Source organism: Arachis ipaensis, chromosome B07, assembly GCF_000816755.2.
Source record: "Arachis ipaensis cultivar K30076 chromosome B07, Araip1.1, whole genome shotgun sequence".
In the NCBI taxonomy this organism is placed as follows: Eukaryota; Viridiplantae; Streptophyta; class Magnoliopsida; order Fabales; family Fabaceae; genus Arachis; species Arachis ipaensis.
In genome coordinates, this window is record NC_029791.2 from 649,924 (window position 1) to 668,328 (window position 18,405).

Sequence of the window (18,405 nt, forward strand, 5' to 3'; positions counted from 1 at the left end):
ACTATTTTAAAAAGATATATACTTCAAATTAATATTTAAACTCTATATCATATTATACCATGATAAATTAGACAACTAAACAAATAAATTATTTTTATAAATCTAAATTATCGATATAAGACATAGAAAATATATGCTCAATAAAAAGAGCGTAATCAGACATATATTTTTTATTAAATGATCATTTTTTGGTGTCTTAAGAATTGTTAACCGTGAACAAAAGTTAAGAGTGAGATTTGAATCCAAAATTTTTAAGTAAGGATAAAAAGATTATGTCATTTGAGTTATAGCTCATTGGTTATAATATTTGTACTCTTATAATAAAGGAGAGCTTAATAATCTTACTTACACAAGAATTTATTTTCTTGGTGAGAACAAATCAAAAAACAAGGATGCTAAAAAGATATGAATGACTTGGTTGTGACTCAATACAGCGGCATTCTGACATGTTATGTCTCTTCACTAAGCTGCAAGCATGCTAACCTAGCCGTCGGTTTTGCTTTCTTAATTTAGATTAGAATTTAATATTGTAAATATTGACTTTAAGAATATTTCATATCCATTACTGATTAATCATAATTTTCATTTCATTATTAATCATGGAAGACACTCTTCGCAGTGTTGACGTTATAATCCGTAAGCAAGATTTGTAATCCTTTCATACCTTTTAATAACTATCCCTTGAAGCAAGTTATGTTCATACGCAAAAGATGTAGATTGTAGAGCAAACAAACCACCATAAAAAATGTGAACCTTCTTGATATGAGGGTAATACAAACATAAAAGATATTACATTGGTTTAACTTTTTTTAGTTATTATTTTCTACTAAAATAATACAGAAGTACCAGAAATTTCCAACCATCTTTCTTTTCTCCTTAAAGACAAGTTCCAACAAGGATGATGCCACTCACTCGGGTACAACTAAAACACACAACCACCTTAAACTCAAAGAAGCTTAACGCCAGCATCCCTGAGAGAATCAATAACTGCCTTAACCTTCCCATGATACTTCTGTTCTCTCTTCAAATGAACAGAAACAGCAGCAATGTCCTTAAGCAAGAGGCGTTCGGCTAGTAACTTCCCGATCTTTGCAGCCGCGGCCACATCACGCTTAATTTCCAAGCTTGATCTCAATGCTTTCTCCTGTGAGCTAGCAGAAGAGGCCACCGTAGCAGTTGGCGTGTGGATCACCTGGGCACTCACATACTTATTGGTAAAATGCATTCTCAGAACATAGGGTTTTAGAAATTGTGTGATCCTTGGAGGCCTTACTGGAGGAGGGATAACCATGTCTGTTTTGTGGTGCAAAGGAAACTTCATTTGTCAGTATCAGATAAATTTTAGGCATATCACACAAAACTCAGTTATCTATCAACAGTCACAACAACTATTTCTCCCTCATTCATTCCGCCACATCAGAGAACTGAATATTGAACAAAAGAAGGCTAGCATTTCAATCTATCTGCAAAATATAAACTTTTCCCCTTTCAACATTCCTACATGGATTACCTTATGCAAAATTAATCAAGGATATGGGCCATGTAGCATATATCTTTAAGATTTCGATAAAACTTATTAGCAAAAGCTCAGGAGAAATCTATGAGCAAAGTTGGTAACAGTCCCAAAAATTTGCTATATGCAAAAAAGAGGTAATCAAAGCTGGTGTTTGATTTTATAAGCATGCAACAGCAAATTTAGGGGGAAGTTAAACTTTAACTGCCTAATATCAACATTAAGGAGAACAAGTAACACAAGCAAAAAAGAAACTTGATTCACAAGAGATTAAGTTTTGCTAACTCTCTAAAATTGCTAACTTATTCGTGCACCATATTGGGTCCTTTTCGGTTTTACTTTTTTCATTTTTTCTTCACTTTAATGCACTGTAGTAGCAGCAGCTAGTAACTTCCTTTGTTCCCAAGACACCAATAAGGGCACGATAACTCAGGCACAAGGCAGCAATTAAGCAGAGTATACAGAGAAAGAAAGTGGCAAATGCGGAGAGCGTAATTAAGCAAAAAAGAAAGTAACTTTTGCAACCACTGCATCTAAAAACATTGAGGATCAATGCACGCGAAACCCAAAGAGAAAAAGAAAAGAGAGAGAGGAGCTAAAAATAATGAAAAAGGGGTTGTTGAAAATTCAAATTGTGGTTGGGGAATTGCATCAAACAGGTGGTGTGCAAGCAGTAAACAACGAAACAAACAATACATAAACGAACGCAGCAATAAGTATAATACGCAGAATCTAAGATTGTGCGATGCCCCAATTCGATTACGCACAAGTAGATGAGAAGGTGGATTAGTGGGTGGGGCAAGAGGAAAGAAAGCAAGTGAAAAAACAGGGAACAAGTAATCGAATATAAATGAAACAATTGATTGATACATTGCACATAGAACACCTCTAAGAAGAAGAAGAAGAAGAGGTGAATGGAGAGAGCATAGCATTACCTGAAGATTGAAGAAGAAGAAGAAGGTGCAGAGCTTCGATAAGAGCGCGTATACCACTCTCTAAGACTCAGACCCACTCACTCACTCTCTTCAAACAGGTGCTAATTAATAATAGGGAAAAGGGTACTAAATCGATGTATGTGTTATTTAAATTATATTTTTATTTATTTATTTATTTATTTCAAAGATAAGAGATTCGAACCCGCAACTTCTTAATTGAATATGGAGAGACTATGCCATTTGAACTATTACTCATTGGTGTATTTACATTGCTTTAGGGAGTACTAACATGGGAAAATAGAAGCAATGATGTGCGAACAAGTCAGATTAGTTTTGTGGATTTTCCAAAAAAAGGCATTAATTACGTGCAGCAAGAGCATCATTAATTGGCAGTGATGTTCTCCGTCTCCATGCAATTCAAATCGCATTGCATTGCCACAATGGATATGATATCATCATGAAGGGCCTTTTCAAGAACAAGCCTCGCACCCCTGCGGAGCTCGTCCGCCATGTCCACCACCTCCTTCTCCTTCTCAGCTCCAAATCTGACATCGATCAAAAGCGTGAAGAAAAGGTTACTTAATTTCTTCAATCAACCTAGCTACCTAAATTATATTAGTTTCATTAATTATATTTGTATGCATACATATACAGTATCTTGCAGATCTAAGCAGGACGATATTGGACATAAGAACTGTTCTATATGGAAACGGTGAATCAGAGCCAATTCCAGATGCGTGTTCTCAAGTCACTAACGAGTTCTTCAAGGAGGACACATTTCGCCTTCTTGTCCTCTTTCTTCTAAATCTACCGCTTGGGGTAACCAATCATTCTGTTACAATTTTTCTACATATCGGCTTAACTTTTTGGAACACGCATTTTTATGAGATACATCAAAATTTCTACAATGAAAAAGTCTAGAATTCGTTTTTTGTTGATCCTAAAAAGCTTTCAAGATATAAGGCAAATGAAAAAGAGAAAGAGAAAGTCTAGGGACCAGCAACTTTTGTATTTGTGGCCAGGATTTAACCATTAAAAGAAAAGTGAGTGATCTCCCACCATTAAATGTAATCTCGCACCATTAAAAACACAAAAGTTGCTGGCCCCTAGCACTCCTCAAAGAGAAAAATGTCTTTGCAAAATTCATACAGAAGACTCTTGAGCGTGATAGAAATATAACCATTATTTTTATTCCTTTGTAGGCTCGCCAAGATGCTACTCATGTGATTGCAAACTTGCAAAGACAGCGAATCAATTCACAGATAATAGCTTCCCAATACCTGGAAAAAAATTTGGATCTCGTGGATATGCTAATTAATGGGTAAAACTGTTTAGACGAATGTTTGTTGAAATTTGAAGTGCTTGATCATTTTCACACATTTGGTTAACAAGCTGATTTAATTTTATTAGTTATGAACAAGATGGTGACATTGCTTTGACTTATGGTGCGGTTGCAAGAGAGTGCATACGCCATCAGTGTGTTGCTAGGTAAGCATCTACAATGATCTGTTTCTTGATTAATTAGAATAAATTTTTTTTTTGACATACTTAAGCATTCTCACAATCTCAACCGGCTTAATTTATGTTTTTCAGACATGTCTTGGGATCAGATCACATGAAGAAGTTCTTTGACTATATTCAACTGCCGAATTTTGAAATCGCCTCAGATGCTCTTTCAACTTTTAAAGTATACTCATGATTCCATTCCTCTATTTAATTTCCATTTATAAATCCTTACAACTTAATGTTGTGGATGTTATTATAACAAAGGATACAAATATGTCATGTATTATCTGTTTTCAAGTGCTCTGCATCTTTTATTCATCCATTATTGACAATGAATCCAAGATCTTGAAGTTTTGTTATCTATTACAGGAGCTATTAACAAGGCACAAATCCACCGTCTCTGAATTTCTTTCCAAGAATTATGATTGGGTAAGTGAATCAATGAATACGAAAGCAAAGTTATCCTTTTAATCAATGTATTAACATATCATTAGCTAAAACATGCTACTATCTATCTCATTTCAGTTTTTTGAAGAGTACAATACTCGATTGCTAGAATCTAACAGTTATTTCACTAGACGACTTGCCATTAAGGTACACACTGAAATTTCTGCCTAGAATGAATACAATCTACCTTTGTTGATTCATTAAATCCTGTATATAATGTTTGGAAGGCCATCTTCTTAATCTTGATCATAGTTAAAACTTTACATGCTATCAGTTATTGGCGGATATGTTATTGGATCGCTCCAATTCTGCTACAATGGTTCGGTATGTGAGCTCAGTAAGTAACATGGTCATCCTCATGAACCTCCTAAGGGTATGCTTTCTATTATCTCACATTATTTTATGACTTGCATAACATTTGACCAAATACTTTTTTTGTTTACCCACCTAGCTCTCCTTTTATGTTTTCTAATCGCAGGATTCTAATAAAACAATTCAGTACGAAAGCTTCCATGTTTTTAAGGTTGGAATGAATGAATATAATTCCTCTATTTCAGTCTAACTTCTTTTATGGATTCATTATTCTGATAAAATATTATGTTGCTTATTTCAAATGTTGGCATTGACAGTTGTTCGTTGCAAACCAGAACAAGCCTCCTGAAGTTGTCAATATACTTGTTACAAACAGGAATAAGCTTCTGAACTTTCTTGGTGACTTCAACTTTGAGAAAGGTATGATGTGTTCGATTTTAATATTATACCCACTATTTGTCTTTAGATTCAATTATGTTCCTAGAAAAGTGAATTATGTAAATGTTGTAGGAATTAGTTTCAACATTTGATGAGCTATTTTTCGGAGTAGATCATCGATTCTTTCCCAGACATTTGTATTCTAACTTCAAGAAGAGGTTTTTAAAACTCAAACTAAAGCACTCATGATGTGTAATTGACGGCAGTATAACATTGAATCACTTTTACAAACGTTAAGGATACAAATAGGACGATTTAAACGTTATGGACACAAATAGAATTTACCCAAAACGTTGGGGACAAAAACGATACTTTACTCTTATATAAAAGATGAACTCTATATAAAAGATTGTCTGATATCTGCATAAAAGATGAACTTTATATAAAAGATTTTTCTTTCAAATATTATATGTATGTTTTCCATTTTGAAGTTAATTTGTTTAGGTAATTTGGTTTGTTTTGTTTTGTAGCGGATGAGCAATTTCAAGCAGATAAACAACAAGTAATTAGTGAGATAATTAGTCTTGGACACAAGGATCCCCATGGCACATCTATGGACAATTGTGAAGTTCAATGTTGAAACTTCATTACACACATTACATACATATAGGATAAAAATCTTCTCATATTCAAAACCAACAAAACATTATTATCATGTTTACATTTCTATTGTTAGTTGTTTATTTTTGGATGTACTTTTTTTAAATAATCAAATTGATGGTGGAGATGTGAATATGAGAATATCATATTCATTTTGAACGTAAGAAGATCCAAATTCTTTAGGTACATGTTTTGTTGTCTTATGGGGTTTTTTTCTTTGAGACATGTCATGATGACTTTTGAGAATAGTTAATTAATTACAACTCTTCTTACTATGTAAATATAACGAATTTTTGTTATATTATGTTTCCATTGGTGCTATAAAAAATTTATTTTCTATTCCTTAAATTTAAGTTTGAAGATTTCACTATGTCATAATTATTGAATTACATTGCAAACTAAAAGAAAAAATAAATGTGGAAGTTCGGCCAAATTAGCTTAATTGAGTTGGGTTTGTAGAATAACAAGCATACGGGTCTTATTATTAAAAATCTAGCTAATTCAATTTGACTGTAATAAAATCTCATAAAAGAGATAGGGGTTTTTCAGTTTTCATATTCTTTCTTTTCAAAAGTTGATTTTCAATATATTTGTCTTATTGATTAATTCTGTCTAAGTTAATAAGATAAAACCATTTTTTCTTGTATCAATTGAACGATCAACATCCAAATTTAATTTAGTCTTTTTTTGTGATTAAATATAATATAGTTTGATTTGGTTAAAGAAATATGACAACCATTTTAAGCAAAGTATAAAAACAAATTTTATATTTGTTCGCTCACAATTATTTTAAAACTAAAAATTGCAAAATAAATCATCTTTACCTGTAAAAAAAATATAAAGCATTTTCAGAATTTCAATTACAATAGAATATAATGAATTAATTTAAGCAGAAGGGGTTAGGGTTCTCAAATTTCGCAGTTCCGATCTGAAAATCATCAATCTTCGCAAACTTTGCCGCTTCAATTCGTTATTTCTGTGAAGTGAGAAACTGCGATCTCCATTTCCATTTCCACCTTCAACTCAGTGAGTAAGTAACAGCTGAACTGAGCTAAGCTAAACTTCTATTTCAATGTTGAACCAATGCCGCATTTTCCGATTTTTCTGAATTTGGTTTTTCTCTATTTTTCCTATGTAGTTCTGCGATGCTGGCCCTTTCGAGAGGCCTCGTTTCTCGTCTTCAATTCTTCGCAACCGATGCGGCGGCGGTGGCGGCGACACCATTCCCTGTTCGATTTCTGAGGGGATTCAGCTCCAATGCCGCCGTTGCGGCTGAGACTCGGATTATCGATGCGAAGCCAGGGGTGATGACCCCAAATTCCAAACGAACCGGGATTATAGCCCTCAAGTGTGGTATGAGTGCACTCTGGGATAAATGGGGCGCTAGAATTCCAATAACCGTACTTTGGGTCGATGATAATATCGTTTCTCAGGTTAAGACTCCTGAGAAGGAAGGAATCTTTGCCCTCCAGGTGCGTAGCATTGTCATTTTTTTGTGTGTTAAAAACAAAATTGCATTCCTTTGGTGGTTTCTGCTTGTAAAAAGTTTAGATCATATATTATTTTGTTCTTGATTTTGAGGTTAGAGTCATTTACACCAAAGGGAAGAGTAGAGTGTAAATAAAGGACGATGTCCTTATTGTTAATTTAGCTCAAACTCGCAGAAATTCAATGTATAATTTTATTTTTCTCACTGGAGTAGTATTCTTTTGTCTTGGCAAGTTGCATGAGGGTTAAGTTTGTGTTATCTAATTATAAAGTTTTTTGCTGCTTTGTTTCTAGTTAGATTGGTTGTGGGCAGAAGAAGGAGAAGCATTTGACCAAGCCTGAAGTGGGTCATTTTCGGGCTCAAGGAGTTCCGATGAAGAGGAAGCTAAGGGAGTTTCCGGTGACAGAGGATGCACTTCTTCCTGTTGGTACTTCGCTTAATGTTCGTCATTTTGTGCCAGGCCAGTATGTTGATATAACGGGAATCACAAAAGGAAAAGGTTTTCAGGTGATTATCTCTTATCTTAATGTTAAATACTGCTCATATGTATAGTGTGATTGGATTTATTCTCATACAATGATAGGACAGTGCATGGCATCTTTTTTTTATTGTTTTTTGTTTTTAGTAATGCTTTTACCATTCCTCCAATTGTCAATTGGTTAAAAAATGGTGAAAGTTCTTATAGCAAATTGCAATTAAGCTCAAATATTGATTTTGATGCTACCAATTGTCTAAGTCCTGAACTTGCAAGAATAAGTTAATAAATCCAACAAATCTCGAATCAAGGGTCTTTGTAGTTCTTCTTTTTCTGTTTTAATATTATTTATGCATTGGATATGTATGTGCATAGTCCTTTGTGTGTTGAATCCTTCTTTGTACTCAAAGGGGACAGTTGTTTGCTACTGGTCTTATAGACCTTAATCTCTCAGTTATATGATTTTCAATTTCCATTTTTCATTTTTTACCAGGGTGGAATGAAGCGGCATGGATTTAAGGGAATGCCTGCATCCCATGGTGCATCATTATCACATCGAAGCATTGGTTCTACAGGTCAAAGGGACGCTCCTGGAAAGGTAAGTCAGAATTCTGTAAACTGGTCATTTTTATGCTTTCTTACTACACAACTTTCTGTATTTTCATGTTCATATGTGATAATATTTTTTTTATTCCATGAATAAACTGATTTTATTTGGAAGAATGTTGTTTGCTTATTGTTATTAATTTATCATTCTAAATAATTGTTTTTACCATCACATTTCAGGTGTTTAAAGGTAAAAAGATGCCTGGACGCATGGGTGGGGAGCAAAGAACAGTTAAAAATGTGTGGGTCTACAAAATTTGTCCAGCAAGGAATTTGATGTGGGTGAAAGGCCAGGTAGATTCTTAATACTTTTTTGGTTATTCACAGTGAAGTGTGAATTGGAGCTAAATAGCATAAAATATCTGATGTACACATCTGTCACTTGTGCATGATTGCTCTAAATTTTTTAGAGTTGGTGTCCTCCAATCCACATCACATTCATAGTATAGACTATCATGGAATTTTTAATATGAGCCAAAAGCATTCTTGCAACAAGTGCCATCTCTGACAAAAATCAAGGGTGGTATTTGTTTTGGTGATTGATTTGCAACTTCTTGGTTCATAATTTTCCTTGATCTTCACCCGAATTTTAAAATTTGAGCTTTGTCATTGACTCATTTCCCCCCTTGTTATGATGTGCAAAATTAGGTTCCAGGAGCTACAGGGAACTTCGTTTTTATAAAAGATGCTGTCTATGAAAAACCGGACATATCTATACTTCCATTCCCAACTTTCTTTCCCCCGGAAGATGAAGATACAGAAAATTTGAAGCCTTTGGTAGCTGATCTTGGGGATGTGGATCCATTTATGATTACAGATTAAAGAGCGGCAATTCAGAAACTGCTCTGTTCATGTTAGGCTCACTTTCTGCAATCATGTTGTTTTCTTTGAATATAGATGGGAAACAAAAAGAAAAGAGAAGTGATTTTGGGGAAACCATCCGAGGAAGATTCTTCACTTGTTTTGAGGCTTTTACCGTAGTTTTAGGTTCATTCATCAACTCTATAAGTTGAGATTGCAAATCCTACAAATAAGTATGGAAACTTGGAATTAAATGATTTTGAAATTCTAGAAAATATTTGAATATGCACTATTAAGCGTGTAAGCATTACGGGTGAAGTATTCTACGTTTCACATGCTATACAATCTTCTTTTCGCGGGAGTTGTTTGCTATTACAAATGTTTCTCTATTTTTTTTTTAATTCCATTTTTTTTTGTGCATGTTTCGAAATTGTAATCTAAAATTATTTCAGTTTTCTTCTGTGTTTTTTTTTTTTTCCTTTGTTAAAAGTGGTTCGTTTTTGTTAAACAAGGTTGTGCCGTTTATCTTTAGTTGAGTTTCACATTAGTACTTAGAATTAGGTAAGACCACTACGAATATATATAAAAGAATTAGGTGAAAATGGGTGAAAGTGGTTTTGCATGTTATTATTACTAATAATAAGTACTAATAATGTTGTTTCTTGATGGATGACGAATCACTAATCCAGCACCAAATAATTATTATTCTCTCTCAAAATATTCAGTGTGCCAACATAAAGTGAGTATATATAAATCATTCATTCAAATTTAAAATTGATGCTCAAATTCTAAAATCTGAATTGAAATTATTATGACATAGCTTCAAAGCCAAGCGCAATCTTCCGTATCTCATGAATAATAAATCACAATATACCATAAAAAGGGAGTAGCCACACCCAACACTAGGCACAACAATATCTTAAATGTATTGAACCAATAATATTCACAATGTTTCTAATACACACCAAAAGCATACCATTGTCTTCCCTTCAAAGTTAAGCACTCACTATATTCATATTCATTCTTTAACTTACATGTTCAACATCCATAATGCCTTATTCCATCATTACATAACACAAAGTGTCAACAACAAAACCTATACCTTTCCATTGAATCCTTCCTCTTCTCATATCTCTTCACTTGTCTGATCTACAACTCTCAACCTTTCCACAACAATCACAATGCTGCTTCTTTACCTCTTTTTACTCCTCCTTCCACACACAGCATTCTCATCACACTGCACCACACAAACCAACACAAAAACCTTCCAAAAATGCATGAACCTCCCAACACAACAAGCCTCCATAGCATGGACTTTCCACCCTTACAACTCCACCTTGGAACTAGCCTTCTTCGGAACCTTCATCTCCCCTTCCGGTTGGGTTGGTTGCGGAATCAACCCAACTTCACCTGAGATGACAGGGACACGCGCCTTAATAGCATTCCCCGACCCAAACTCAGGCCAAATAGTCCTTCTACCTTACATTCTTGATCCAACCGTTAAGCTCCAAAAATCGCCACTCCTATCTCGGCCCCTTGACCTCCACCTCCTCTCCTCCACTGCCACAATGTATGGCGGAAAATTAGCCACTGTCCACAACGGCGCAGCCATCCAAATCTATGCCTCGATCAAACTCAAACCGAACAAAACGAAAATCCACCTTGTTTGGAACCGTGGACTCTATGTCCAGGGCTACTCACCCACCATTCACCCAACAACTTCTAGTGACTTGTCTTCCATTGCAACCTTTGATGTTCTATCAGGATCTTCAGCATCTCAGCACCGTGATCTGACAGGATTAAGAGTCATCCATGGAACCTTGAATGCAATCTCATGGGGTCTTCTTTTGCCAATGGGGGCCATAAGTGCTCGTTACCTTAGGCACATTCAAGCATTAGGAACTACATGGTTCTATGCACATGCAGGGATTCAACTCTTTGCCTTCACACTTGGAACTGCTGGTTTTGCACTTGGAATACGCCTTGGGCAGCTTTCTCCAGGAGTGGAATATGGGCTTCATAGGAAGCTTGGAATCGCTGTGTTCTGCTTAGGGGCATTGCAGACACTTGCATTGTTTTTCAGGCCAAATGCAAGGAACAAGTTCAGGAAGTATTGGAAGTCCTATCACCATTTTGTAGGGTACTCTTGTGTGGTTCTTGGGTTTGTGAATGTGTTTCAAGGTTTTGAAGTGATGGGGGCAAGTAGGTCTTATGCTAAGTTGTGTTATTGCTTGGGACTCTCTACTCTCATTGGAATTTGCATAGCCTTGGAGGTGAATTCTTGGGTTGTGTTTTGTAGAAAATCCAAGGAAGAGAAGCTGAGAAGGGAAGGCCTCATTGGGGTTTCAGACAAAGGGAGCAGTGCCATCCATCATTAAGTGCAAATAACACAACTTTGATTTTGATTTTGGAAGCATATAATATATACAGCAATGGGTTTTACATGAAAAATGCTACTGTGTTAGAAATTTCTGTCAAATATTCTGTTAATTCATTTTTATTCTAGCTGTGCATGCATTAGAAAAAGCTTGCGTGCAATTTTAAATGGTTTTTGGAACATGGGCTAGCTTCTAATTGTTCAATTCATAGAAGAATGATGCATACAATGAAGCATCAAGTCTTGAACTATATTAATGTGAAGGAGGAGGACTGGAGGAGGATGCGTTTGCAATTTTTAAAATTTACGTGCCATCAACAAATAAAACATAAACATTTAAGGGTGTTAAATGCAATTACCCCATTTTTGGGTCCTTGTAGTTTTGCGCTTTATTGTCTTCGGTTTCAAACTCTCTGTAGTTTGTACTCTCTTCTAGGGGTGGCAATAATCAATATGTACCCTACCCGCGGGTATCCAATCCGACCCCACCCGGTCGGATAGGGTTGCCAACCCAATCCGCAGCGAATAGGGTAGAGTGCGAGTAGGATTCTCGTGCGGGTAGGATAGGGTGCAGGTTGAGTCTCAACCCTACCCGACCAACCCGCATTCTAGATATGTATATGTTATATACTTATATAAAAATATGTATTAAGTGGATGTTGAATCAAAAACCTCTCACTAAATACAAAAGATCTTTAGCCACTAAAAAAAATTATTAATTAATAATTTAATTTTTTTTATACATAAAAATCAGTTTTATTTTGAATTATCATCAAGTTATATAATAATAATGTATCTTTTATATAATCCGCAGGTAGGATCGAGTACCCGCGGGTTAAGAACGGGTAAGATTAGAGTTGAAATATTCTCAACCCGCGGGTAGGGTTAGGATTAGATCCAAACCCTACCTTACCCTATCCATTGTTACCCCTACTCTCTTCGCTCTGCCCACTTGGAACAGTTGACTGTTGACTTCAGTTTCATTATTAAAACTAAAGTAGTAACGTGAACTGAGATTACTTCTAAAAAAAAAATCTTTGGAAACATTGTTGAAAAAATTGAGATGCATTATTGCATTATATACAAGTCCTACCAAACAATATCAAATCAATAATCCCCAGATCTTAATTTTAAAAGAAAACTCAGTACAAGATTTATGTATTAAACAGATAAGGATATTCAACTTAGCTGTCTGAAGCATACTTGTAATTGGTTTACTAACTCCACCAAACTATTGACAGAACATCAGAACCTACGTACCAACAAGACCAGCCAACGGTTGCTGTCTAACTTTGGAGACAACAACGCTTTGGCAGCACTCTATTATGAGCCTTTGTCATGTCAAACATCATCTAACTGCTAGATCAAATGTTTGCTAAATGAAAAAATCATTTGTATTTTTCTTTTTGAGAAATTAATTTATTTATAATACATTGGTCCAAAGGTCCTAACAATCTTAAATAATAATACACTCTAAAATTAAATACTATAAAGTTACATATGAATACCAAAAAGGACATATATTTTGAAAGGAAATAAAATAAGAGCAAGTTGGGGAAAGAATTCCATTTATCAACACAAGTTTGAATTTGTGGAGCATAGTATTCCCCTACCGAAAAGAATCAAAATATATTTGTAACTTATTCATGGGGACCCTAGATGGGTATCCCTTCAATGTTTCACACTAGTAATCAACAAAAACCTCAAATACATTCTGCTAAAGAACAAACCAAAATGATGGATCATGATGATCAAGAAGAAGAAGAAGATGAAGAAGAAAAAAGAAGAAACAAACAATTCCTGAGCAGAACCCCACAGCTTTGCAAAGACATTACAGCCAAAAAATCTACCCACAAAGAGAAGAAGGGGAAAAAAGAAAAAGGAAATGCTGTCCATCCTTTTTTTTTTGTTTATATTGCTGCCTCACATGTGATGCATTTGATACACTTCCGCTATATCCCGCAATCAGATTTTACATCTCACTCAAATTTCAAACCCCAAAACCTAAAACAGTGACCAAAAAACTCAAACCTCAACATTCCCCCATGTAACTTCTATCTCTATATCTGACTGAATCCTCAAAACAGGCACTCCAGTTAGCTCTAGATAAACCAAACATCTTATGTCTTAAACCGAAATACAGTAACAACAGCAGCGGTGCGCAAAATTCACAATTCACCTGCTTCACCGGATTATCCTCGCCTACAAGTTCGTGTCATCATAACGATCTTCCTATGTAGCAATTCCTGAAACAAAGTTTTAAGTTTGTCAGCTTGGCATGCAAGGCAACTCATTTCATATCACCAACAAATAATTGAATAATCATTGAGATTTCCCTTAAATCATAACATGAAGTTAAGTTTATATTCATGAATGAAGTATGCAAGTTACTTTTAAGTTTTAAGTACATATGTGACTTCCTCAGCTTTCGCAGCCACAACTAGATTATTTCATACAAGATCAGATAGAAAGGTCACATAAATGTGAGGAAAACCATTCACTGTAATGTACTTCGAATTCTAGGACCTGAATTGAATGATATCTCTCTTATATGCACTCTTACTAAAGAATGCCAACTTGTTTTCATTTAGCTAAATGGTTTTAGATTTTTCTAAAGGAAACAATGAAATAAGAAAATCTTGTAAGTTGTATCACTCTTCTAAAATCATGAAACGGGGAAATGCAATGAAAACAATCTGACATCTTTATAATTAATCTTAAAAATAAATGAAAACTATTTGGTTATTCTTATTAAAGGCTTGTAAGTGGGGTTAAAGAATTTTGAGCAAAAGTATATAAAACTTTGGCAAGAAATTGTACAATGATGAGATAATAAAACTTTTCAAAATATGCCTGGATAACTTCACCTAAGGACTCAAATATTTACTTAAGACCTTATCCAATGAAATCTTCTTAGCAAACAATTAAAAATAAAAAAAAAAATAAAGAGCTGAGAACATGACTAGAACCAGTGACAAGTATTCCATATTAACAGCAAACTTACGGATACGACATTGGTAACAAACATTCATCTATCCATTGCATAAAAGTCCCAACAAAAATTGTGACAATCAAACTTCATTTGAACTCATTCTTAAGGTTTGTAATTATACTTATCCAGCTCTCATCACTTAAGTCACACTATTTTATTAAGCAGGGAGCAGAATAGACTAACTGAAATTGAAACCTTGAGATAAATATGAATTGGTACTTAGTTCTTACCCCTATTTGGCTGCCTCTTATTAATAGTATAACCACCAACATAACCCGGAGAACTTTTTCCTGAAACATCTGTAGCCGAACCACCAAGTCCATAACTGAAGGGACCAGATCCATCTCGCTCGGAATTTGAAGAACGCCATGTGGCGTCCCCATAAACCGAATTATTATTATTGTAAAAATCAGCAAAAGCACCATCAACGGCGCCATTTGAAGCAGTGTATGAAGATGTTGGGGCAATAGCAGAACCACTGCTTCTTCCATACCCACCAGTCCCCAAATTATAAGTGTTGTCACCACCTCCATAACCAAGGTTGCCACTATTCTGTAGCACATTGTTACCACCGCCTTGCGCAGAAACCGCTGAAGTACCCCAGTTGACACCAGCATTGCCAAAGGCGTTTCCTCCAACGCTTCCACTCCCGGATCCAACGTATGCACTGGAATTTGCAGAACCAGTTCCATAACTAAGGCCACCATTCCCCCACAAATTCCGTGTAGCGGAGCTGAAAAAAGAATTGCTTCCTCCATTACCACTGTCATACCCCATAGGGCTTCCAAGCCTATTGGAGCTGCCAATGTAAGGAGGATTTAAACCCCGACCATAGCTAAGATTACTATTGAAATTTGCACTCCTCCCAAATCCAGCACCCAAATTAGGTTCAAAATTCATGCTCATTCCATAACCAGATCCAAATGGAGCAAATCCAGTTCGAGCACTCGCAACTGGACTGAATCTACCGTCCACCTGAAGTCCATAGCCTCCAACAGCACTTGGAGTATATCCCTGAGTGAATCCATTTAAGAAGTTATTGACCCTACTCAAACCATAGTTGAATCCAGGAAGTGGGCTGCGATTCGGTCCTGGCGATAACTCCTTAGGTACTGCTCGCTTCACTTCAACCATTTTACCATTCAATTCATGGAAATTCTTAAACAAAACCTTGTCAACAGCCTCCTCAGAATCATAAGTGATAAATCCAAAGCCTCTTGGCCTTTGAGTGTTGTGATCATACATTACTACAACATCCGTTATAGTCCCAAACTGATCAAAGTACTTCTTGAAATCGCTCTCTGTCACCGTAGATGCTAAACCTCCAACAAATATCTTTCTTGTGCGACCTGGACCGGGAGAACCATGGACGCTGCCACTGTTTCTACTCAGTATATTCTGATCATCCCTGGGAACAGCCTTCTTTGCCTCCACCTAGTGAAACATGAAACATTATTGACTAACAATCAAGGAAAACAATGATAAAGACCTATCAATCCATCCAACCCGTACTAGATTTGCAAACTGAAGTACAATTCATTATCAGAACCTGTTGTTTCAGAACTGAGGATTTCGATGCCATGTAATTCAAAAACACAAACTAAATGTCAAAACTAAGTCTTAGAATTAAAATGAGACAAAAGAAAATTACCATCCTTCCATCTATATTGTGCTTCTCTTTTATGACTAAGTCTGCCACAGCTGGGTCCGAAAAAACAACAAAACCAAATCCACGGGCTCGACAGGTGGTGCGATCCTTCATTATCACTGCTTCCACAACCTCCCCATAAGTACCGAAATACTCTCTGAGTCGCTCTTCATTCGTGTCCCATGATATCCCCCCAATGAATAACTTGCCATTATCTGATTGCATTTTATCTACAACCAAGAGGTACAATCCATTCATTAAGCTTGAAAACTTTCAAATGCTAGTGCCATCATCAATAGAAAGTTAGAAACTTAACGAAGGGGAAAGATTTTTCAAAGCTTCTTAGGATAAACTAGCATCTAAATTGAAAGGTAGCCGAATAAGTGTCTTCCTAGCGGATCCAATTGATTACAGATAACTAATTGCAATAAGAAAAACATGAGCCACACAAAACAACATAAAAAAAATCCTAGTCTCAGATAGAATGCAAGCAAATACAGCTAGGATACAATCAAATTTTACAGCATTATCATTTATCAGATTGTTCAAATACAATATAGTCCCAAGTATGTATGAGACAGCCAAAAAAAAAAAACATTACAAAGAATACCTTTAATTATAACAAAACTGAGAAACTGTCTTAACGACGCAAATACAAAATATTGTGTCGGATTCAGTAAAGAAACATCGGATCCTTCATCAGGCAGTGGAAATCAAAGGCAGAAACTAAGCACTCTCCTGGAAAAACCCATAAAAAAATAAAATTAAAAAAAAAATCTCAATCATCAAAGATCCAAAGGGAGACCCAATTGAAGAAAGATCAAAACTTCAATCAAGATTCAGCGGAAACGCACCGATTGAATAGTACCCAGATGGGCAAATCTTAAGATCTGAGGGGAGGCACAATGAGATTAGGAATCAGAGGACAAGGTTCATTATCTTGCTCTATGCCTCCCCAACACCCTCTTTCTTGCTTTCTTCTCTTTCCAATTTGTGTTTATTAGATTTTACCAAATGCGAATTCCCAGTTACCAAAACCGATTGCGAATGTTTCTTGGTATATGAAACTACAGAGACACAGAAACCACCACCAAAAAAAAAATGAAAAAAATGAAAAAAAAAACCGATAAAAGTATAAAACTTTGTAAGGAGAAAGCCGAGAGAGAAGCTGCGAGATCTCTGGCGTGAGCAATATATAGGGGACTCTGCAAATGGTAGAAATGATTTTCATTTCCTTTTTTCTTATTATTTTACTTTCAACAAAATGGAAAAACAAAATAAAACATCTTTCATTTCAAATTTTGGTGTGTAATAAAATAGGGAGGAAGTAAATCCGGAAATCATAAGATTTTTTTTTTTTCCTTTTCTCGTCCGCATGTTTTTTTTTTAAGGGTTTAATTTTCATAAAATTTTTAAGCTCTATTTTTAATTAATTAAAAAAAAACCTTTTGTTTAGGATAATACATAATAGTGACTAATCTTATTGTCATAGAGCTCTAAATCAATTAACTATCACACTGTTAATTAACGGATGACATAAGTATCACTACATTACATGGTATAGTTAATATGTTTAGGATTTAATTTATGGGTATTGTTAGTAGAAAAAAAATTATACACACCTTTAATTTTATATTGTTAGTATATAATCTCAACAAATAAGGTAGCATTGAATTCTCAAAGCAAAACAATACCACTTAATAAAGAAGTACTTAATAATCGGCTTGTTTTATTGTTAATTTAAAAAATAATAACAAGTGTAATTTCTTTACACATTTGAACTATTTGACTAATGTTTACTTAATACAACTCAAATTATACCATTTAAGCCTTACTAATATTCAGTGGGACAACGTAAAATGTGCCAAATATATAGTGCGTAGGGCAATCTTCTCTCCTCTTAATTTTAGAGATTACAAAATTAAGAGTCTATTACAAGTCAACAATGACAACTCTTAATTAAAGATAACATAAGACCAAGCCCAAGACACATAAAAAAACATCCATTGAAAGTGGAACATAATTCAGATTCGTTAGCAGAGTAACCATTGTTGAGCACTGAAATTCATAAAACAATATTAGTCCCAAGCATGAGAAGAGTTTGTGATTTTAACATTATTACTGTATCTCTGATGATATATATTTGATAATCCTTTCCTTTTCCTAAAGGTAATATTTATGAAGGATTATAAAGGATGAATAATGCAAAAGTGAAACAACAAAGGTCTATTTCTGATGAGTGAGTAGCTTATGGTTTTGAGTGTTC

The 18,405-nt window shown here is 35.1% G+C and overlaps 5 protein-coding genes across 6 annotated transcripts; 3 read left to right on the forward strand and 2 right to left on the reverse strand.

Annotated features, from left to right (window-relative positions):
• On the reverse strand, positions 734 to 2,570 carry LOC107608878 (50S ribosomal protein L18). The gene is made up of 2 exons (XM_016310642.2): positions 2,449 to 2,570; positions 734 to 1,293 (listed from the first exon to the last, which is right to left on the reverse strand). Exon 2 carries the CDS (start codon positions 1,289 to 1,291, stop codon positions 947 to 949), a length of 345 nt encoding a protein of 114 aa, XP_016166128.1. The 5' UTR covers positions 1,292 to 1,293; positions 2,449 to 2,570; the 3' UTR covers positions 734 to 946.
• Positions 2,744 to 6,017, forward strand: LOC107608877 (putative MO25-like protein At5g47540). The gene is made up of 11 exons (XM_016310641.2): positions 2,744 to 3,022; positions 3,103 to 3,267; positions 3,651 to 3,769; positions 3,859 to 3,936; positions 4,042 to 4,135; positions 4,324 to 4,383; positions 4,480 to 4,548; positions 4,676 to 4,774; positions 4,880 to 4,924; positions 5,031 to 5,133; positions 5,622 to 6,017. Exons 1-11 carry the CDS (start codon positions 2,906 to 2,908, stop codon positions 5,729 to 5,731), a joined length of 1,059 nt encoding a protein of 352 aa, XP_016166127.1. The 5' UTR covers positions 2,744 to 2,905; the 3' UTR covers positions 5,732 to 6,017.
• Positions 6,642 to 9,494, forward strand: LOC107608796 (50S ribosomal protein L3-2, chloroplastic). The gene is made up of 6 exons (XM_016310528.2): positions 6,642 to 6,781; positions 6,890 to 7,223; positions 7,538 to 7,747; positions 8,209 to 8,313; positions 8,502 to 8,615; positions 8,970 to 9,494. Exons 2-6 carry the CDS (start codon positions 6,897 to 6,899, stop codon positions 9,141 to 9,143), a joined length of 930 nt encoding a protein of 309 aa, XP_016166014.1. The 5' UTR covers positions 6,642 to 6,781; positions 6,890 to 6,896; the 3' UTR covers positions 9,144 to 9,494.
• Positions 10,051 to 11,891, forward strand: LOC107608797 (cytochrome b561 and DOMON domain-containing protein At2g04850). Its single transcript, XM_016310529.2, has 2 exons — positions 10,051 to 11,589; positions 11,680 to 11,891. Exon 1 carries the CDS (start codon positions 10,304 to 10,306, stop codon positions 11,498 to 11,500), a length of 1,197 nt encoding a protein of 398 aa, XP_016166015.1. The 5' UTR covers positions 10,051 to 10,303; the 3' UTR covers positions 11,501 to 11,589; positions 11,680 to 11,891.
• On the reverse strand, positions 13,051 to 17,341 carry LOC107608798 (heterogeneous nuclear ribonucleoprotein 1). 2 transcript variants are annotated; one of them, XM_016310530.2, is made up of 5 exons: positions 16,994 to 17,340; positions 16,750 to 16,877; positions 16,143 to 16,369; positions 14,722 to 15,925; positions 13,051 to 13,745 (listed from the first exon to the last, which is right to left on the reverse strand). In XM_016310530.2, the coding sequence occupies exons 3-5, from the start codon at positions 16,362 to 16,364 to the stop codon at positions 13,732 to 13,734; spliced, it is 1,440 nt and encodes a 479-aa protein (XP_016166016.1). In that variant the 5' UTR covers positions 16,365 to 16,369; positions 16,750 to 16,877; positions 16,994 to 17,340; the 3' UTR covers positions 13,051 to 13,731. The 2 variants fall into 2 exon arrangements, with proteins under 2 accessions (XP_016166016.1, XP_016166017.1); XM_016310531.2 differs by lacking the exon at positions 16,750 to 16,877 and having other exon boundaries at positions 16,994 to 17,341.

Bases quoted from the DNA above. Each gene is read 5' to 3' on its own strand.
- LOC107608797 (XM_016310529.2), top strand. From the start codon at position 10,304: ATGCTGCTTCTTTACCTCTTTTTACTCCTCCTTCCACACACAGCATTC.
- LOC107608798 (XM_016310531.2), bottom strand. From the start codon at position 16,364: ATGCAATCAGATAATGGCAAGTTATTCATTGGGGGGATATCATGGGAC. The intron at 15,926-16,142 runs GTAATTTTCTTT...ATGTTTCACTAG, and splicing joins ACAATATAGATGGAAGGATG to GTGGAGGCAAAGAAGGCTGT.
- LOC107608877 (XM_016310641.2), top strand. From the start codon at position 2,906: ATGAAGGGCCTTTTCAAGAACAAGCCTCGCACCCCTGCGGAGCTCGTC. The intron at 4,136-4,323 runs GTATACTCATGA...TATCTATTACAG, and splicing joins ATGCTCTTTCAACTTTTAAA to GAGCTATTAACAAGGCACAA. The intron at 5,134-5,621 runs GTATGATGTGTT...TTTGTTTTGTAG, and splicing joins TGACTTCAACTTTGAGAAAG to CGGATGAGCAATTTCAAGCA.
- LOC107608878 (XM_016310642.2), bottom strand. From the start codon at position 1,291: ATGGTTATCCCTCCTCCAGTAAGGCCTCCAAGGATCACACAATTTCTA.
- LOC107608796 (XM_016310528.2), top strand. From the start codon at position 6,897: ATGCTGGCCCTTTCGAGAGGCCTCGTTTCTCGTCTTCAATTCTTCGCA. The intron at 7,748-8,208 runs GTGATTATCTCT...ATTTTTTACCAG, and splicing joins CAAAAGGAAAAGGTTTTCAG to GGTGGAATGAAGCGGCATGG. The intron at 8,616-8,969 runs GTAGATTCTTAA...GTGCAAAATTAG, and splicing joins TGATGTGGGTGAAAGGCCAG to GTTCCAGGAGCTACAGGGAA.